This window comes from Neodiprion lecontei, chromosome 2, assembly GCF_021901455.1.
Source record: "Neodiprion lecontei isolate iyNeoLeco1 chromosome 2, iyNeoLeco1.1, whole genome shotgun sequence".
Taxonomy (NCBI): Eukaryota; Metazoa; Arthropoda; class Insecta; order Hymenoptera; family Diprionidae; genus Neodiprion; species Neodiprion lecontei.
Genome location: NC_060261.1, coordinates 34809696 through 34832875, shown reverse-complemented (window position 1 = coordinate 34832875; position 23180 = coordinate 34809696). Strand labels below are relative to the sequence as shown.

Here is a 23180-nt window from a genome sequence, read left to right as displayed (position 1 = left end):
AATTCGTCCGACGTGCAGAGCGTATCGCTTGCTAACGAACCGCCGCCTCCGTCCGACATCGAGTGCAGTAATCGTGAACGTGAAAACCGCGTTTCAAACGTCTGCATATGATATGTATCATCGTTTACGCAGAATTGATACCACTCGATTTTTCTACATTTCTTTCGTCGCGTGTACAAGCATTCTATTTTTCCCGTTCACGCGAGTGACGCTGTCACATAAATATTATAACTTTCTCGATAATGAGTAACCCCCTTCATTTAATTATTTATTGCATCTCCACTCGTGTTCCATTCCAATTTGCTCAGATTCATTTTTCATTCATCGAAGTCTTTTCAAACGTTTGTTTTTTTTTTTTGTTTTTCTTCTTTTTTTTCTCTTCTCCCAACCTTCCAAGAGGTCAGAAGTCGTTCTTATTTCTCGTTCAAACAATACATACGCCACCAAACGATATCCCGAGAACAGCATCAGGCATTCGCGGTATAATATAACCCTGCCGAGGAGTAAAACGTACAAGGATTGTGACGTTGAGGGAACTTCCAGTCCAACCGGGACATCGCCTTAAATCGTATAACACGTGCGTTACGTTCTTACTCATCGTCGCTCACATTCAATTCACATCTCCATACGAGTTTCTCTTTCCTTGTTCGTCATTCACAATTCACCGAGCCAAATAATCCTTCGTGACGTTAGTGCGGCACATTCGTATCCTACTTGTCTGTAAAACAGAGAATGGATGTAACCGCGAGGCGTTGTACGTACACCTTTACATCCAGGTGTAGTAGCATCGTGGCGCACTTTGCGAGCCACGCAAATAACCAGGTATAACAATTAACTTGCACGTCCACACTTACAAACCTACGTTGTACCGCGTAATGCCGAGCGATTGTCTGCGCTTCGCGTTATCTGCAGCTTCAGACAGTAGCTGGTGGTATAATAAGCCCGCTATACAGGTAGAGTCAAGCCGTCGTTATACGTGACGGTGTAAAGTAAACGCGGTAAGCGGATGATCGTTTCGTGTCTTTCAACCAGCCGTGGATATTAAAGGCTTGGTAAATTTTTGCTGATTTTCCACATTTTCTCTCTATTTTCCTCTTGTTATCTTCAGCAATTTTTAAGGGATAGAGAGACGGAGAAAGGGAGCTACCCGAGCCCTGTGCAAGGGATGTGAACTTTCGTCGATGGGGGTGCATCGAGTCGATGCCTGCGATCTTGCGATGGCTATCTGCCCGGAAGTGTAATCTAACGCTCGAAACTTTGGATCATGCGTATCCTGAACGGGTGTCCGTACAACTGTGGTATTCGTTAATTCGTCGGATTAACGTTTGGAAAGATGATTAAGAGTCGCGGGGGTCGTTCGGAGGGATGATAAAAGTAATACGATAATGGGTGATTAGTCGTTTTGACAAATGAACAGCCTGCGCGATAATGACCGATTGTGAGTCACGTGACGAACGTTAAATATTGAAATTAAAGCAATTTATATTATATTGTATACACTTTGACGCCCGGTATATTTCGTGTAATCGTAGACATAAATTTTAACAATAAATAAGATAAATTTCTGTCGCACGATGTGAATAAAATGTATGCGTCAATCGTTCGCTGCTGCTGCTGCGTATAATATCCATCTCTCGTTTTCTGTTACACATTATCGCTCTGACCTTTATAGATATGGTCGAGACATAATCAATTTTGTATTATATTTAAGTTTCATTGTAGACAGCTGGTCCCATATTTAATATTAAATTCGCTGACGGTTATCTTTGACTTCTTTTTATTCCATCGTATGTCAATTCATGGAATTAATACAGCAAGTAACGATGCAAATACGAAGAGTTTTGGAAATTCGTTCGTTATATAAAAATCGCATTAGAAAACGCGATACCGTTGAGGTAAAGGACCTCTCACGTGATCGAACGATCATTAACACCAAATAACGACAGTCATAGTATACGTATAGTAACCTTCGCTCGTAGCAATTGTAACAACTGGTCAAAAAAGAATCGTTACGCATCTCGCGATTGAACTCGCCATGAAATTTTTTCAAATTTAATTACGCCGCAAAGAATTTCTCGACAGCGAGGAATGGAACGAAAGAAAATATCCGTGAAAATAAGAAGCTCTTAGGAACGCGATGAATAAGAAAAAGACAACGTCGCTTGATCTTTGACCGTTGGTCCCAGCTGATATGCTCGGTCAATACTGTATTATCTCGGTCTATTATCGCACATATAACAAACGTGTTTATTCGATGTATCGTATATTATGTAGATATGACCATGCAGGCGATCTTGAAACTCGAAAACAACAACCCACTAAAGCGGACGTCTTAATTCTTCTGTACGTTCGTGTAACAAGTGATGCAGTAAAGAGCGCAAAAGTCGAGACTATAGAAATACGCGAAGACCGACTGCACGTAGATATTATGCTGCAACTATCTACAGAATAAAACGGATATCTGCTGTATAATATGGGAAAAATTCCACGCTGATTTAACCAGCGTTCGCAGACGGTCACCGTTCCGAACTTCTTTTTTTAAACACCTTTTAAAATTCTAACAATCGTCACAAAGGTTTTGAAAAATTAGAAAACCGCTTACTTTGCAGGGTCGCATAATCTTGACGAATAATGTTATACCGATGATGCAGGTACAAGTTGTATTCGAGCGTAATACCGATGTTGCAAAAACATTGAAAATGGCTTGGAATTTCTCATTACATCTATATAATTTATATAAATAAAATATGGGAAAAGACTCCGCTGACATCAGATCGCTTATTGTTGGATTCTTCGCCGTGGCGTATCAATTGATGAAATATTCAACCGCCATTGGATACACTCGCGTGTATACATAACTATACATATATGTACGTACATTATATATATACGTATAGCACCCGTCAAACTATTTTCGTAATTTTCCAACGCGCGAAATCGATGCCCGACCCCGAGGCAACGCTATGGATGGTGGCACGATTCTCGGATAAATATTTATTGATTTTACCTCCTCCTCCTCCTCCTCCTCCTTCTCCTTTCCTCTCTCATTCTCGCTCTTTTTCATGCTATATTCATTCATTTATATATATATATATATATATATATATATATATATATATATATATGTTTGTTTTTTTTTTTTATTTTCTTATTTTTTGCAATGCACAGAGATACGTTGTATAACGCGCTGGCTTTTTCCAATCCTTCCGCCATTTTGTTACAGTAGACGGGAGATGAGACGCAAACAACGTCGACGTTTGAATCTCGCTTTTGAAAACCGTTACGTATTTTGTAGTAACAATTCTTTTCTCTCCTAACATCATCCCATGTTCTACGTTATTATTTTAAATTGAAAAAAATCACCCTCTGCAGAATTATTCGTGCTTACTATTTTCTCTAAAACCTGATAGTTCGGTGATCGTGTGTGGATGATATCCACATTTTGTTACGATTATAATTACCGAGTATATTTCCGCACATCTGTATGTGCAAATATTTCATCTTTCGACTTCGGTAAATATAATTGACGTCTATCGAAAATAGACGTTCACCTTCGTTATTTTACAGAAAAAATTTAAGACAGATTATTTTCCTACACGTGAACGTATTGGGAAAAGTTTACCGTTCGTTTTACAATTCCCGTTCTTTACGATAAAACGTACGGGTACAGATTGTACCGAAAATAAAATAATTATAAAATTGTAAATGCACGGCTTCGCGAACTGGAGAAAATTGAGCAAATTTTCGCTGCCAGCGTTTTAACGAACAGTACAGAGAAGCCCGCGTATCGAAGGCGTAGGAGAAAAGATTGCGGGTTATCGGCACGGTACGCGTATAACGGAATCGGGTATAATCGAGGAGCGGCATCGTATTATGTACCTTGAAAATGCACCGCGGATGCCTGCAAGACCGAGTCCCAAGTTCTGTAACCCATATGCAAAGGAACGTTGAACGTACCGCGTCGAGTCGTAGTTAAACAGTAATCTCGAGTCCGACCTAGTTTCCGGTCTCGCGTCTAACGTAGGTAGGCACCTACGTTATATAATTGATGCCTACCTCCTGCAATCAAGTCGGAAAACGTTCGGAACGAGAAAAGCCGATACCTACATTCGAGCTACAACCTATGCGGCAACTTCGAGATATGCCAGCGTTCCACGCACGCCTGCATATCTGTTAGGTGTGTGTCATTGTGCGGTGAATCTGTGGCGAGCGGTGCCGTTGCACGTAATATTATATATTCAATGTACCTGTTTCGGTATGCAGCTACGATCTACGTGTGTAAAGTTCGTAATTTAGAAGCTGGACCGCGATTTGAACTTTTGTGTTATCCACGAGGTGTAACGATTTTAGGTGATATAATCAACCGCTCGACACTTGTTTCAATAATTACCTACCGAATGTATCGAGGTAATTGGTCGTCGTTCTCGATCGTTTTTATCGTATATAGGTACGTTAATTAAACTGATTAATTGATAACGAAGTAAAGAAAAAAGAAGAAGAAAATTACGCCGACATTTCCGCTTTGCTTGGGAGTTTCATTTAAGTCGAACGAATAAATGTAATTCGTTGGCTCTATAGCTATGTGGAGACTTGTTCTTTTTAGTTTGTTTTTTCAGCTTTTCGTCAGGAAACTTTTTTTTATATTCACCTCGAATAATTTCATTCGTTTAATTAACGGGGGTAAAGCACATTTTTTTTAAATTGGATCCTTTGATTATTTAAATTCCTCTTTCGTGCAAAATTATACAAATATTTATCCGTTCGTTATAACGTTATATTGTAGGTATATATATACGCGTTTTATATGTAATATAAACGTGATGTAAGATGCAGGCAATGGACGAAGAAGAAGAAGCTAGTTAATTTCGGTAGAAGTATAAAATTACGTTACGCGCAATTCATTTCTTCCAGATGTAGCGCAAAGAAAATATTCAACGAAAAAATAATATGACACACAATTTCCTGCCAAGTTTACTTTCTGCTCTTTTTCTTCGATGACGTAATGAAATGTCGCGATAAACTTACATGCACATGTGTCAATCAATATCCGGCACTGCCATCGTTCCGTTAAATTTTTGATCATAATGAAGGTTTTGTTTAATATTATAGTATAATGAAAAAATTGTTTACGTTTTTTACGTTTGCAGTGCATATGGTATGGAAGCAGTTTTAAGGGAATGGCCGAGTTTCTCAATTTCAATAATGACAGGACGCATTAGTCAACAATTACAATAACGTTTCCTCATTTATTTTCTCACGTGTAACGTATATCCCAAAAACTGTCCTTATTATTACTGTCAATATTCATTTGCATTTTGTTAAACTGGGTCGCTCAGTTACCTTCGCGGTGTTCTTGCGCTAGATAAATTGTTCCAGAACGATCCCTGAAGAATAAGCGAAAACGGAGTTGAAAAGAAAAAATCTGAAAGTTTCAAACTTTTATATATTTATATGAAAAAAAAACAAAAACAAAGAAAAAAGAAATCGTAACCTTCTGCAATTGAATATTATTCAAACTATGCGAATCAACGTTAGGTATTATACACGGATGATATATAGATATAATTATTTTTAGCGTTAAAAATTAGGTGTAATTTTAATCGAGGAAGAAATTGCAGCGGTAAGCTCGTCGCCGATAGAAATGAGTTAGAGGCAATATCCCTTACGGACAGACACGTAAACACACCTTACAAACAAATGCCGGGGAGACTTTCTACACTGGTCGTAAATACGGCGTTACGGCATAATTAGTGGAACAGCGACGGCATGAACACTTCCTAGATTATGCGGATCTCGCTTTGTACGAGACGATTTCATGTTTCTTATACGTGTTCGAAATCACGTCCATTTTTTTTACAGACTTCGATTTCATTTTTGTTATACCTACAGGTAAATGAATTAAATTTTCGTAACGCGTCATTGCACGAAGGGATTTGTTTCACTCAAGGGATCGTGGTGCAGTCAATATCGTTCGAAATCGCTTTGTAGTCTCCGAAATCACACCTGAAATCAGTAATGTCAAAGTAAAATTCTGCATTAGTAAGCATCGGTGAAATCATTTAAGATTACCGAAATGTCATTGTAATCTTGAGAAATCGTATGAAATATTAGAAATCGTGAGTAATTACTTACAATTAGTCAAAGTAAAATTATTCGTCGAGTAATCTCTCGTAATTACTCTGTAAAGTGGAAGTGTAATCATGAAACATACAATCGTGGTGTCAATTTTTGCTTCAGTGAAACACCCCTTGGTATACTTTAAGAGCGTAAAAATGAATTCAAGTTTTATCTAACTTTGACATTATTTTATGGATATTTTGAATTACATTTACAAATTTTTTAAAGTCATTTTTTGCGAAAATGTCGAAGTTACGGGCTGTTGTTGACCGAAGGTCGTCGTCCGAGTTCGTCGTTCGCGGGAAATGTCGAGGAGAGGTCGGTATTTTTATCTTAAAGCAAAATGGTTGTTTTTTTACATTATTAACATGTTTTCTAAAAATATGAACCTTATTGCGAGTAAAAATTGTAAAAATTGAAGTGTTGAGCGGTGTATGATAAAATTTCTTTTGAAACATGTTTTTTGGAAACGATTTGGAAAAAGAAGTTAGCCAGGAAATCACCTTCGTTGAAACTCTCTTTTTGCACAGAGTATTACATACATCACACTGCTGATTATCAGTCCAGTTATATATACATATATACACATATATATGAGGCATTCGAGACCAAACGAACCTACGTCTGATTCTCACCATCGGCGTTTTTTTTTTTTTTTTTTAAATTTTTAAGTACGGCCTAAAGAGTATGCTTTTCTTTTGTACTCCTACTTTACACCGTACTTGAAGAAAAAAAACAAACGTCGACGGCGAAGGTTAGATGTAGGTCAGTTCGGGGTGGAATGCCTCATATACTATGTTCGCCGATCGCGTACACTTGCCTAACGCCGAACAATCGCTACTACAGGTACACGCAATTATACCTTGCGATGTATTATACGGGAGGATAAATTGGTGATATCCTTGACACCGTCAAAACTGGCCGGTGTGCCGGATGTACCTATTTGGTGCGTGTGCAACGAGAATGGGGCCCCCCATAATCCCGTTTACGGGGCACCAAGGGCGTACAATTGTCGTAATCGTCGTGGCTGCACCGCAAGTGCGCGGTGCTTCCGTAGATTAATAATTCATACCAGATTGAAGTTGGTAACGTTAGTGGAACGAAATATTGAAATTTAAATCGTTGTTTAGAAAATTTAGAACGACTTTAAAGGAGATTAATTTTCAAAAACTAAATACACTTTGATTTTTAAAAATAGATTACTCGATTTGAGACGGTCCTACTGTTGCGAAATAATAATTTTTCCTAAAAATAAATCGTTACATCAACGTTACGAACTTCAAGGTTCTTAACTTATTGGCGTTTCTCCCTCTCCCCGAGTCCAGCGCGATTCGTTACTCACTCCTCTTACTCTTATTTTTACACTTTTACCCGAATTTTTCGCCTAATCGAAACAACTGTTTCCTTAACGACAAGAAACAAGAAAGTTGATGCCAACTGCACTGAGGGAATTAAAACTTTTTCAAAGTGACGGACATCGCATATAATTATTGGCTAAATTTGAATCGCTATTAACTTTAATCACATTCGCGTATCAGCTGTACGTACAATGTGAAGAAGAAGAAAATAAAACACGATGCAGCAGGTAATATAATTGTGCGTCTAAAAAAATATTGACTTTCCCCCCCCCCCCCCCCCCCTTCTTCTTTTGTCAATTCTGCGCCCCTGACGTTGTAGGCGAAAAGCATTTTTGCCATTCGAATTACGTGAACATATTAAACACCACCCACTTACCGAGATTGAGTGATTTAGGAGTTTTACATTACGTATGTATGTATATATTCGTATAGGCACATGTAACACAGTTTGCCAGTCACATGCCTCGAGATAATTGAAACGTTGCGAACGAAAAAGAGTAAAAGATGAGTAAAAATAGCGAAAAATAATTGCACAACTTTAGATGGACGCGGGCTCTACGGATCTTTATATTTTTAAATTTATAAACGCCACCGTATCATATCGGGTACTAGTTACTTTTTTTTCTCTCACTTTTTCCATTATTTTTTTTATTCCAGATGCGATTCTCGCCCAGTCGAGAGACTCTTAACACTCCGCGGTATCATATTTAATAATACAGTACAAGTGTTTACAGATAATATCAAATCATTTCGGACGGTTTGACCAACAAGCGACTTGGACATTCCGACGATTTAATCCGATTTCGAATTAATTTTGTTCTGGCAATTCCATGATGTTATTTCAGGTCATGTCTATTTTTAGGTTCGAAGACGTGTTCGGTGATTTCGGTGAATGACCCCCTCCCCCCCCCCCCCCCCCTCCCTTTACATCGTAAACGATACAGCAATTTCAAAGACCAGTCGGACTGTGAAACCTGAAAGCAGCAGCTGCAGTTTTTTATCACCTCCGATCACCATTCCTCGATTATTATAGTTTATAATAACTTGATTGAAAGCCCACGAATTGCGATGATGTGTTTTGCCTTTCCGTTTCAAACGTGTCATATTGTTTGTTTCATTTGACTTTATCGTCATCGTTGTCATCGTCGTCATCATCATCATCATCATCATCAGCAACAGCAGCAGCAGTACCACCACCACCACCACCACCACCACCACCACGTGGTTACATGGTAGTAAATGTTTGATACCCTAGTACATATATACGCGCAGCCGTTTTTTTTTATATACATTATACATATAAAACATACATATATAGATGCGTAAATATATTCGCGTAGAATATACCGACATGACGGTTTTACAACCTTTCTCTCTTGTGCCTGATGCCGGAGAGGGGAGAGAAGGAAGAACCCGCGATGAAAATCTCCGAGCACGTTCGCAATTCTTATCTCATTGTCAGACAGCTCGATAGATGGCGGGGGGGGGGGGGGGGGGGGGACAGAGGGGGGAAGCTACCTCGCAATCTGCAGATATTGTCAATCATTCTCGTCTGATTTACTCTGAAATATATATCTCTCAAACGTATGTTTATATATCTATATAGGGTGCACGTTTATTTAGATATATTGTGATACAGTCTCTCGTCACAATAAACCGTGTTTTTCTTAATTACCCTAACCGTAACAAACATATTTTTTTTAAATATATTTGCTGGTAGAAGAAGTATAACCTTGTATTATCACAGATCTGCGTATGTAGCTAGAATCATACGGCATTGAGTCACAGAGTTTCCACGGCGCGTGATAAAAAATATATGCAAATCCTTATATACTATATGTATAGTTTCGTACCAAGTTTGCATGATAAGAAGATTCGTATGGAAGAACCTAAGTCGAAGTAAAATGAATACATTTTTTGAAATTCGCGATATTAAAAAACGGAAAGAAAAGACCACTTACCTTGCAGCACGAATCGCAACAATTTTCGTTTTTTCAATACTCCGTATTCGTTCCGTGGTAGCCGAGCAAGCAACTTGATAGCACGTGTAATTTCTTACCGCGACATTGAATGCGCACAATTCTCTGTAGGATGGAAATTTGCAAATTCGACGAAGGTTCTCCGATGGTTACATCTTTAAAATCTAAAAGCCGAACTTTTTCTCGGTACGCCGGTTTTTCGGTAACTAAAAAACATTATCCTTTTCAAGAGTATACATATGCATATATAGCATATATATGTATATGATTATTTATCGACAGAATTACCCGTCATCTTCTACGGTTGAATGCACATGCGCTACAATCCGAGACCAGTTGCTTGCCAGATCGACCAACTGTCGTGAACGTAACCTCAAAAATTTCGACAGCCGTCACGGGCAGTTGTGTTCAACACCGACAGCTGGAAAAATTTTCAAGGTTACATACACGGCGGTGACCTGTCATCTGAATTTATTACGGTTGGTCATCCTGACAAACAACCGCTCTCGAATTTTAGCGCATGCGCATTAAACAACAGCAGACGACGGACCACTCTGTCGATTGGTAATCACTCTGTACATAGGTATGTTATACGAGTTAATAAGGATAATGTTCTTGACGCCCGTCATGCTGCACACTTATTATTAATGGCAGAGATGCCAATGCGAATGTATTATTCAGAGTTGCGGTTCATTCTTGCGGTCAGGTTACAGGATGATGCAACAGATATTCTCTACCCTGCAGGTACATACATCCAATTCCTGTTGCATGGATGAGTATACATATATTTTAAACTACGATATCGTCACATTACTGCCAGCTTCTCTCGCGTGCGTTTAACAAAAAGGAATAATGGAATAAAAAAAAAGAAAAGACACATGCGGCACACATTCCGAGGTGATGGCGACGTCGAAACAAGGCTGTACGCGGTCACGAGTTTCAAATCCTTTTTGGCAAACGCCGGACATTTTTGCTTACGTATCATCGACGACAGGACCGAGGGGGGATACAATTACGAACGATAATGCAATCTGTCCCAAGCGTGAGTATATGCATATGTATACATACCTATACGTACAATGTCGCATGTATATACAGAATGAACTTCTAACGTTACAATGGTTCGTCGTCTGCTACAGTTGAATGCGCATGCGCTAAAATTCGAGAGCAGTTGTTTGCCAGGCTGACCAACCGTCGTGAACGTAACCTCGAAAAGTTTTACATTTGTCGCTGACAGTTGTGTTCGCACCGACAGTTGTCGAAATTTTTGAGGTTACGTTCATGACGGTTGGCAGCCTGGTAAACAACTGCTCTCGGATTGTAGCGCATGCGCATTCAACTGTAGCAGACGACGGATCATTCTATCGTTATAAATTCACTGTGTATATACCTATAGATGTATATGTACATTAAATATACTTGAATATACACAATGCCTATACATAATTTGTACGCGTATCGGCGCGTGTTTGGGTTTCGCGATGTGTTGATGTATTTTTCAATGCCCATTGTCATTCTCCTTTTCTTGTTTCTGTTTCCTCATTTCTCATTCTCTTATTTTTCTTCTTCTGCTTCCTGCTTCCTTCTTCTAACCGTGATCCTCGTTGTTATCATCGTTGTCATTTCTTTTTATTAGTTTAACGAGCCATGATGCTCCTCTAGTTTCAACGTTTCATACCTACGTCACACTGCAAGCTTCTCTGCGAGTCTCGTATTGTATGTGTGTACGTACATCCATGCATATATTATACCTACTCTCTGTATTATAATACTAGAAATTTTATTTTACATACATGTATTGTCCACCTACATGGGGTATATAATTCTTTTATTGATATCGTACTGAAGTGGTTGACGTAATATGTATAATATTTTAAACACGCACTTACACACATACAAATAATATGAGTATAAATCAGAGATATTTACTAGAAATAACGACATCTTTATTGTAGCGCTCGCATTATAGGTATATATATCCATCGAGTATCTTCCACTTTACCACCGATTCCTGCATATATATGCACCGTCGACGCCGTAATATATAACAGTGTCAAATATTTACGTTGAGGAAAAGAAGAAAATAAAATTATATCAGGCATGAGAAAGAGAGAGAGAGAGAGAGAGAGAGAGAGAGAGAGAGAGAGAGAGAGAGAGAGAGGGGGGGGGGGGAGAGAGAAGCGAGACAGTAATAACATCATGAGAAAATAAAAACATACACCGTCTACCGTTCTGTAAAATAAATTTCATGTATCACGCTCGCGCAATTTTGATAATATACATATCCGTCGAAATTCTTGATATTATTACTTTTTCTCTTTTATACTCCTTTACGCTCATTACATAATCAACATAATATTGCTTTCAAAAAAAAAAAAAAAGAGAGAGAGAGAGAAACAAACAAGAAATAATAATAATGATAATTTACCTTAGTTTGAACCCCGTATCGTCGCCTTCTGCCAGAAAAGAATAAAGAGAGATAAAAGACGAGCTTTTGCTGATGCGTTACGACGCACTTATACAGAGTATTATAGCTGTATACATTGGATGGCGGTGTAACGTGGAAGTAGCGTTTGCCAGATTTCAGAGTATAATAAATACCCTTCTCTCTCAGCCCTAGCTGGCAAGCAGGTCGGTGAAAGATCGTGTAACACTACGACGTATAAAAGATACACATCAGTTCGGCCGCTCCGCTAATCCTTGTTCCATTAATCAAATCGAAACGATACTTTGGCACATTGATCGAGTGTGATTGAAAATCAGAGATACACGTGGAAAGACATCAATTTGAAGAATCTTAAAATCAAGCGGACGAATCGAGACTCCGTTCGTCCTCGGGAGAAACACGCGTCACGATATTATTTGCGAGTACTTGTACGTATAAAAATTCACAGGCTGCACGGCTATCCGCGGAGGATGGAGAAAAAATAAGGAAAAGAAAAAACCGACAAGGTTTATGCGTAATTCAAAAAATGTGCATTACATTACATATGCAGCACGCAGGCATATCACGTGGCATATTATCCTACGTCCGTCGGAATTTAATTGCACACGTTATTCTTCACACATCGTCTTACCTATTCTCGCGCCGTATATTTATTATAATACACAAAACGCAGCATATGCATATGCATAAGCGCAACAGCTGCGCCAAGAATATAACCGCGATATAGGTAATATTATGTCGTTGGGTGTTTCTGCCTCATCGTCGGTGTTGTCGCTCCTCAAAACCAGCCGCGACATAACAAAGATTGTCCACTCTTTCGTTTCGATCTATCTCTCGCAATTCTACGTATAATACGTATTATATCACGAAGAAGAAGAGAACCACTGACGATATCAGTAACGGCCGATTCCGCGACGGTCACAAACGTCGCCAAGTAAATAAAAACACCAAACAACCTTTCGCCCCCAATTTCACACAGTTTTGTCGTTTCGTTTGTTTTCTTTTCACCGAAGCCATTGCTTGTTGTATCTAATCTCTCTCTCTCTATTTCTCTCTTTTCTTACTCTCAAACTGCCCAATAATTCATTGCATGTTGTTATTACAGACGCTCACCCATCGAACATTACGCACGTACGTCGTTGCGCTGTGTGTGAGTATTCGATGGATCGCGGGGTGCGTTTCGTTTCGTTTAGTTTCGTTTCGTTTCGTTTCGTTTCGTTTCGTTTCGTTTCGTTTCGTTTCGTTTCGTCGGGTTGCGTCGGGCCGCGGACGACGGCGAAGACGACTACAAGAGTGGTAGGCGGGGATCGCGGGGATTGCGGGGAATAAGGCGTCGGGAGACGTACTCTCCGAAAGACGGTGGGGGTGCTGCCAGACGGTAGACACCGGGGGCACCGTATAAATACGGCCGAGTCAGACGGCGGACGGTTAGTAGGTTGTATTTTACCGGTACGGGAGTCGCGTCGATCCCCACTTACGTTAGCAGTCTCACGCTCGCGGGACTGACGGCGGATGTAACGATTTCTGGAAGTACGAGAGGAGATGAACAAAATAAAACGAAGCAAACTCGAGGAAATTTGAAAAAATAAAAAACGAAAAGTGCGCGGTGCGGTGTTTTGTGCACGAATAAAACTGACGTGTCGTTGGTAAAATTTACTCGAAACGCTGCTGCACCTCATAACCAGGGTGACATGCAGGGCGCCGGTCCAGAGGAATCGGACTTGAACTTGTTCGTACCACTCGAAGCGGGTCTACCGTTTAACCCCCCGCAAAGAGAGTGAACGAACCGCAAGTATAGGGAAATGCGTTTCTGAGGAATTTATGCCGCACGCGCTGCATTCACGTACTCACACCCAGGCGGGAGGACACATGTGTGCAATTGAATACGGAGACGTATCCTGCGTATCTACGTTCGAGAGAAATATCTGCCGGTGAAAGTGTGCGGCAACGACAGCGGCTGCGGAGTGGCAGTCAGTCAACTCACTCGGTCAGTTCTCTCTCAGTCTCTCGTTCTCGCAGCTATCGGTTGTGTGAAAATAAAGTAATCGTAATACAAGCGATATATAGTAATAATGACGATAATGTAAGAAGAGTCAAGTTGTAAAGTGAATCGTGAAAGAGATATTGCAACAACGCTCTAACGGGGCGAAGGAGGAGGAGGAGGCGGAGGAGGAGGAGGTTGCAAAGAAGGGGAGAGTGTAACATAAAACCATTATTTTCATGAGTGACTATAGTTTTTGTTGTTTACGCGCGTAGCACACTCTGCTGTTATACGAACCCCGGAGGAATTACCCCGGTTGTTATAAAACGTTCCGCCGAGGAAGGGATATGATATTCGATGCGCAGTGAGGAAATCGCAGGGGTACAATAACCTGCGAAGTTGCGCATTAGACGAGTGAGGAGGGATCTTGATGAAAAGAAGGCAGACGAGCCAGACGAACAGCGACGATAACGACGATGGTGATAACCGTCAAAGACCGTCGCTAAATTGTGCGCCGAGTGTGCGCGCGTGTGTGTTTTGTGCTTACGTGCGTGTGTGCGAATGTTTGGCGGGTTGGTAAGAGAGTACAAAAAATAAATAAGTTAGAGAAGAAGAAATTAATTGACAAAGAAAGGCGAAAGAAAAGTCGAGCGAAACTGTAAGCTGCGTGTAACGAATCCACTTGCGATAACTTAGCGTGAGAAGGCGCGATGGAGAGCAAAGTCTACATCACGGATAACGCCAGCCTGCATCATCAGAACAACAATCATCGAAACTCGGTAAAGTTCGCCTCGTCAGCGGACTCGATACCCTCGCTTATCGAGCGATCCTTCGTCCAGGCCGTCGACGACGTAGGACCGCCGCCTTTGCCACCGCCGAGGGGCGGCAGGGAGAAAAGCGAAAATCGGGGGCGTCGTCACAGCGTTTTGGACGATCTCAGGGCACGACGCGACAGCCTTTTTCAACGGGCGAGACGCGGCAGCCTCTTCGAGGACAGGGAGAAGAAACCTCCGCCGGGAGACGAAGTCGCCGTCGTCGTCAAGGGGGAGAAGCGACGGAGCAGCGACGACAACCGTCGAGGTTCGGTATTCTACGTGTCCGACGAGCTTCCCGAGGAAAGTAACAATCCGGCAACGGAGAACGACGACGCGGCTGCTAACGTCGCGGCGGAAACCGAAATCGAGGTCGCGGAACCGGAAGCGAAGGACCAGAAGGGCCGACGAAGGTCATGGCATCCCCTCGCCAAACCTCCAAAGCTCGAACGGAAGCGGAGGAAGGGCGTTACGAACGTACCGCCGCAGACCGGAAGCAGCCCCGAGGGTGTTTATAACGTTCGGCAAAAGAGAGGATCCTGGTGGAACATATTCGCCACGGAGACAAACAGCAGGTAGAAAACGCCTCGCCGGTTACGGTCACATACTTACAGGCTTAATCTAGTTTCTCTTATTTCCCCTTCTTTCATTTACTTTGTGTGCGGTTTTTTTTTTTTTTTTTTTTTATTTATTACCGTTTTACCGGAACTGACGACAACTCGACGGCCCGAACAGCGATCAAGCGGCACGCGAGTCGGTGTTTCTCTCTCTCTCTCTTTCTCTTTGTTCTTTCTTTCTCTCTCGGTTTTGTACCGTTGCGGAACCATCGTCGTCGAGTCTTTCTCTCTCCTCCTTTTACTCCTGCAGTACTGCGGGCAAGAAATATTCGAGAGATTCAAGTACCTGGAGGAGAAGGCAGCACACTCAACACCGACAAGGTTCAGGTAACGGACCGCGTCTCCCCGACCACGACGACGACGACGTTGTTGCTGCTGTTGCAGCGGTGGCCGGCCGCTGGTAGAGAAACCGCGTGTGTCCGGTTACACGTCGTAACGCGAGTAATTTTTATGCTCGATTATCTTTATACTCGGCTCGTGGAAGAGAGCAACGCGAGTCATGATGCATCGTGCGACGATCGGTCAAATCGATGCCGGAGATTATTATGTTTTGAAAACAGCTCGCGCGCTCGCCCGGCCGCTTTATCTCTTTCCATGCACGTGTAATCGTGACGCTGGGTGTAGGGTATACGCAACATACTTGCTGATTAATTGTTCGATGATAGATTACACGCTTGTTTAAATAACATTGCGCACGAGAATACTCGCGAGGTTTGTAAGATTCTTTCGAGAATGTCGTAACTATACGTTAGACCGTAAACTCGAGAAGAGCACTCTTCTCCCACTCCAATGGAAGGTACCAAGTAGAATCTCGAGTTTTTGGGTTCATTTCACCCGAACAATTGGAGAGAGGGAGATGGAACCATTCGTCGCGTGATCACCGGCCTTGCCGACATTGCGATAATGTTAATACGCGCGGATAATATTAGGCGAAGGGTAAACGCAGCTCAGCGGCTCATGTCACCGCAAGTATGTCTAACGTCTATGTCTAATCGTAAGACGCACGATTCATTGTCAACGTGAAAGGTAGTCGGTCTCGCGTTGTCAACTCCTCGTCCGTACGCATACGTACAACTCGTATATCTATGTATATTTGTATACCTCTGTAATGTATGCACGAAGGTATACACGCCGGTCTCTTTCACTTTTACTCGCTCCGCGAGTAAGTAAAGTTAAAAAACTCGCATCAACTCGCGCGAGCGCAACTCGACGCCGCTAACCAAGGCTGGTCGCTGTCCCCTGTTGCTGCTGCTGCTGCTGCTGCTGCCCACTTTGTGCTGCTGCAACCCGTTTTGCCAGGCCGGCACTCTCTTGAAAGAGTAAAGAGGTCGACCGTATTCGTCCGACTTGCAAGAGAGTAGGTTGGTTCGTGAGTGAGTGAGTGAGTGAGTGAGTTGGTAAGGTACAACAACTTCTCGCGTTATGGAGACTCGAACACAACAACAAGGCTAGCATGCTGCCGTACCAGATTCAGATCGTTGTGTTGGTTAGCCTAGATGGCCGAGGGCGTGCGGAATCAAAGGCCTCGGTTTTCGAATTGATCCCGTATTCGATAACGGAGAACGGCTCCTATAAAGCCTCCAAAGAATTCCACTCCGGCCGAAGAGACTAAGACGGATTTTCAGACCAAATTCACTATCAGAAACTGCGAAGGTGCGCAGATTCCGATTCGGTCACGTACTACAAGTAGGCGTTTCAAAAGTTGAAAAAAATCGTTTTATCGACAGGTGGGCAAAATCAGTATAGAATAATCAAATTGGGATTACATTCACAGATTCGTTTAATACTGTTTTTAGAATCGTATGGAACATCTCGATTCTCGATTATATCGTTACACGTGTCATTGGTTGACAAAAGTTCGTCAAAGTAACCGATCGCGTTTTCGCCTAGTTCCAATTTCGTGATCCGTATTACTCCGATTTGGATGAAATTGTTCATTTAAATAATGACCGATGATGTTTCACTCGTTCGTATAACGTAGCAGTACGTGCAATCCTTTTTTTCCTTCGTTCAAATCACAAAGTTCACGTATAATCCGTGTATTCTTCGATACGCATTTATCAATGCTCGAAAGCGATAACCGACGTTTTAGAGACGACGCGCAAAACAGTCGTCTGTTGCGATATATGAGTCAAGGTTAATGCAGGCTTAATGAAACTTATTTTAGATAATACATTATCAATCAATAAACCCTGTCATTTACAAAATTGCAGGTAAGATAATTTGTCAGCAGCAAAGTGACTCGGTTGTCGTCGAATGATATTGGGCTTTCAAATCGATCTTTCGTGTTTGACAAGTGTTCACCGTTGCTTGGTTTTTTTCACCGCTAATGAAGGTTCTTCGATCTTTATACCAAATTTTCGCTTATCACCACTACGACAGAGATATCGCCGATCGATAAATCGAACCTGTACAACGGTTAAATCTGAAATATTTGAATCATGATTCCACGGTTAATTTTATATTCACACATCACCGATAAATGTTGTTTCATTGAGCTTGAATTTTCCTCCGTCTCACCGACTTCCCTCTTCACTCTAATTTTCGCCAATTTCTTTTCAAACAACGAAACCATTCTACCGGGGTAAAAAGACCGGAGACTTGAATCCGGTCGCGTTCGATGTGCAGAAACATTGTGCTGCACTTTGTTAGGTATATAATCGCCGGCAAGGTCGTATCAATTTGTAACTTAATTCGTCCCATGCGAGAGACGGGCAAAACGGTACGGAAACGCTAAATTTGTTATAAATTGTTCTGCACCGTCTCGGCAAAACCATTATCACTTGTTATTATACACATTATATTAATATTAAGGGCTCAAACTTTCAGGATAATTTTTATTTGTCGTCATGAACAATGTTTTTACAGTACCATTAAAAAAAAAATTCTTCGTTTTTTTGGCCCAATCTGATACACATGTCTATACGTATAATAGCAATTTATACACACATGTATGTAACACATGTGTATACATGTGTGTACAAATCAGCGAAGATGCATGAGTGTATAAGCGTATAGATGGATAAAATCTCTCGCAGCATCACGAATCGCTCGCTTCGGTGGCGCATAAATTCATACACGAGTCGTAAGATTAAAAATATATGTTTATTTATCCGATTGATCAGTTATCGCAGGGCAGGTAGACTGCCCACTGATACGCTTCGTCAAAATATGCGGTTATAAAAACAGACGCGTATCATCATCGCGAGTTACACGTCGAACATCTGCACGGGCGTATTTACGTTTCATCCGCAGCACGCGGTGCACTGCAGTATAATAATATTCGCGTTTATGTACACAACGTACATTACGGTGCGTGTAATAACGATCGCATCCTCCCCTCTTCCCCCGTCCCCCGATGCACCGTACATATATGCAACATACCGACGACGATAAACAGCGGCTGCAGCAGCAGCGCAGAGGCCGTGTCTTCCAATAATTTTCACTCCTCTCGCGTCCGATTGTCTCCTTTTTCCCAATCAATTGTAAGAACAAAAACCAGGAACAACGAGAAACAATCGATGTTGATGTACGTGCATGTAATCGACTCGCGTGTCAAGCACGCGTTACAGATATGCGAGAGAAGAATCCAGCAGACGTTTCTGTTACACCGAAGGTTACGTTACACGTTGTTACATTAAATGTTATACGGTATAACGCTTCGCGGATGGCGAAGAGGGTCGAACCGTTTGGGCCAGCGGCACGGGGGGGGAGGGGTGGGGAGGGGAGGGAGCAGGAAATCCATACAGTTGATCGCGGCAAAAATGCGCGATTGGAATACCGAACGTGCAGCAACTATGCCGTATATGATATACCTGGTGATTATCCGAGCGATTCGTCGCCCGTATCGATAAGGCGATCCGAGGCCCGGGCAAATACATGACCATATATCGAGTGTTGTCGGGCACTTAGCTATGCGAGAGCGATGCGACGACGCCCATGCGGATGTATACGTCGGAGGTCAGCGACGCTGCCGATGATCCAAGTCATTACCTAGGAGGAGTACCTACGTGACGTTTGTCCGCGTCGGGTGTAACACGCGCGACGAGTCGTATCCTATAACCGTGGCACGGTAGACTGGCTGTTGTGGTTCTCTCGTACAAAGCAGGTAGTTCCGCGGGCGAGAGTATCCTTGGCGCTTTGAGAGCTGGTATATCATCGTTGTGTTGCACAATGAATCACGAAATATTCTTGAAGCAATTCTTCGCAAAATTCAATCAAATCACGGGAATTTAGAATTACCTTGTAAATTTAGGTACGTGAAGGTAAATCGTCGAATTCAACTTCAAGGAACGTCGATTATATGCAGGCATATGCGTGTGATGTTCATGTATTGTTCTGAGTTGTAAACAGCGGCGGTGATACGGCGTACGCTGTAAATATTTGTGAATCAACATTTTTTATAGGGTGTTGTTTTTTTTTTTTTTTTTTCTTAATTTTGTTCTTGTTCTTTCGCGACTATTTATTCTATTGCCTACTATTCCGATTTGATAGTTACTGCGTACGTACGCTTTCAGTCATGTCTCGTCCGTCGCTGGGAAATCCCGATTTATATTTATGGTATACACATATTGCCAATTTGTGCGTATAATTTTAATACGTGTATATACGCGTGTATAGAAGGAAGAGTCGAGCGAAATTGAGTAGTCGCCGGCGCAACGACTACAACGACTGTGTCAGAAGAGACGAATTGAACTTGAAATTAGCACATGTCGCGGTATAAATTTCTGAGAAGAATGCTAACTATCGTTTTCCTCCTAATTTTGCGATTCTTGAAAACTATTTTATTATGCATATTCGCAATATTTAGCATGCAAACGCCAATGCAATGAATCGGGGTTCGTCAGAGGTGGCGCGGACGGAACAATTCGATAATTGAACTCGCTGCACGCCCACGGATTCGTTTCATTGGCCAGTGGAACCCGACGTCATTGAACGACGATGAAAGTCCGTCTGTGTAATATAACCTTCCGAAATTCTTTTCTTTTTTTTTTTTTTTTTTACTTTCATTATTTCGCACGGATCGATGTATCCATCAAAACTACGAGTATAATTCTTTCCGTACGTGGATCAAGCCTTATTCCTATATATGGAGAAAATGTTGCACATTTGTACGCAACTCTTACACGTCATGTTTATTATACGTACCTGCGTACAGTCGGGTAAAATGTAATTTCTAAGATCCAAGAATCGTATCACTGTATTCTTGTACGCCTATTCCGCACGCATACGCGATTTGGGGTCAGTGACCCTATTGGGGTCAAGGTTGGCGAAATTAATCCTCATGGTCCTTGGCAGAGGTCGCGATTATACCGCACAGGTATAATCTGATGCGGAATGAAGCTGGAGCTAGAAACCAGAGTTAGTAGCCAAACGTTTCAAACTTTTTGGAAATAAAAACAATGTAGTTCAATTTTATCCTCATGATTGTACGAAAGTTTCGGGGGTTCAAGGTATTTCACAAAATTTTGATTCTCGAACTTTATCACCTTATTCGAATGAACATTAAAACGTTTGGCCGCTAATTCGCGCTGCCAGCTTCTGCATCGTTGTATTGGAACTAGGAAAAAAATTGGTCGCATCGTCGCAGGATTTGCAGATCATTCGTTTCGCCATGCAGTCCGTAATACAGTGATCGATGAAAAGCTTCAATACCTTCGTACTCGAGATAATAGAAGTAAGGGTGAATCATAGGGTGTTGAATACTAACGAGACCGAAGTTGGTAACGTTAGCATAACGAAACATGGTGGAAAAAATCGTTGGCTTTTCGAACTAATATCAACAGGTTTGCTTTGTCACGATTTACTAAATGAATTTTTCTAACGCGTATCGTTAAAGTAACGCTACTGACTTGAACCGCGTAAATGCCAAATACCGAACACCGCGTCGTTGTTCGTAACTCTTATCGACCCTCCTCCGGAGTAGGATAAGCATAATATCGGATATCATGGACCGCTCGCCCCGGAGCTGACATTGACCCACTGAAGGGGACGGGGACGAGGCCTTTGGTTCGACGTTCGGGCGTGGGATCGCTGTAGATCGATCGATCGTTCGATCCACCTACCTTTCTCCGACGCAACGAATCCGCTGCGCGCATTCATTCGCCGCTTGCTGCGCTAGTAAGCGGCCACGGGGCGGAGATTGTTCGGTTACTTCGCTCTTCGGACGATGAAACATGTAATAATTTCTATGGAGTATCGCGCACACGCTTGAGTCACATGTGTATATATGCGTACATACGTACTCGTACGTATAAAACGTGCCTACGTGAGATACCTCACGATTTCTCGCATATGATATCGGACCTGCACCATCGCGAATCGATTTTAAACCTATGTAATCATATATCGCGAAGCGTTGTGCGCGACGTTTTGTTTCGTTACAAAAATTGGGACTTTGTCTGTCACGCGCATCAACGAATTTTATTGCGAAAATATATTCTTCGTATTTGTTAGATTATATCTATACATGTTCGTCATTTTATCAACGTACGTATACATGTACATTATTGTGGGAAATTTCAAATTCTGATGAATTGGTCTGCTAAATGTTGGATAGAATAATGCTTGACGTTGAACAAGTTTTTTTAAACGTTTTATTCTATTATCGTTTAATTATACATGTATCGTAGGTACGCGTACCATTTACTTTTTTCTCGGCATCAAGAAGAGCGTTTAAACTTTGCTTTCACTAGTTTTTGCTTACAGTAAGTCGCTCGCTTTGAGTTGAAAAGTGATCGTACGACCCAGTCATGATTGTAAAAAGATACTATAATTGCACTGCAGAAATTTATTTTCATACCTATGAAGATACTAATCTTCAAGGTATAAAGCGCGTGAGAAAATTGAGATTTAAATTTTTCAAGTCTTCCGCGGATGTTTTAAAACTGGAAATCAATCTAAAGTCAAATCTTACGTTTACACGAATTGTAAATTTTTTAGTCAGGTCCCTTAGGTATTAGAGTTTTCTATGCAGTCATGGTTTCAAGATTGTGCAGTCATTAATCTTGACGAAAAACATTAACATTCCAGGATAAAATTCTCCAACTGCAGTTCCGGACTGTAGAATTTTACCAAGAATTTTAGATACGTATTACAAATTTCTATACGGCTTTTGTGACTGCAACCGTTTTTCGCGTTATCTGCGAATTCTTTTTTCCATCTCTCTTATTCCCTCTCTCCGTGCGTCAGTAATGAAATGAAATATCGTTCATCTTCACAATTATGTGGTTAAACAATTCCTGCCGCGAGTGTATCACAACGAAAGAATGCCGCTGTGCAATTCGTTGAGAGGAAAAAAAAAGAAGAAAAGAAGGATACTCTTAAAAATTGTTGCCTCTTCGTTAGACCTTGTCGTTACATATTTCCAACTTTTACCGACATGCAACGAGTCGGCGAAGCGTCTCGAGCGGCATCGAACGACAGGCCGCAGTGCGACCCAATTTTAGAGATTTTCTTGTTATTCTCTTCTTGGCGATAGGAAACCAGCCGGCGTGTAATCGAGTATGTATGTAGGTACATACCTCGTGACGCGCTTTCAGAAAAAGCTCAGAAATAACGCTGCGTTACTTACGCTGTAAGCGGGCACGCATTGTACGTACTTACCGCGTAAATACGTACAGCTATCTATCCGCGTATGTCCGCATGTATGTACAGTGTCGCAACGCCATTGCGCGACGTTGCCATCCGGGGTACGTACGTACGTATGGTAGATGTATGTGTGTAGTTAGGTGTATATATCAGCTGTTAAATTCGAGCCACGTTCCGCAGGCCGAGAGCATCGGAATTTAGCTGGGAGTTGCTGGCACACCAACTCAAATCTGGACACGTGTGTATGTATGGGTATAATAATCTACGTGTGCAACGTTTG

At 41.7% G+C, this 23180-nt stretch overlaps 1 protein-coding gene across 10 annotated transcripts in view; it reads left to right on the top strand.

Moving 5' to 3' along the window:
• The window catches only part of LOC107220748 (TLD domain-containing protein 2), a 78163-nt gene that overhangs the window by 24859 nt on the left and 30124 nt on the right, over window positions 1-23180 (top strand). For 3 of the 10 annotated variants that reach the window (XM_046730534.1, XM_046730533.1, XM_046730532.1), the window contains exon 1: window positions 13322-15268. The exons of 3 other annotated variants lie outside the window; for them this stretch is intronic. In XM_046730534.1, coding sequence (XP_046586490.1) covers window positions 14592-15268 — 677 coding nt within the window. In that variant the 5' untranslated portion in view covers window positions 13322-14591. Of the gene's footprint in view, window positions 1-13321; window positions 15269-23180 lie in introns of those variants that run through there. 4 more of the 10 variants (XM_046730538.1, XM_046730536.1, XM_046730535.1 and 1 more) reach the window with 2 other exon arrangements.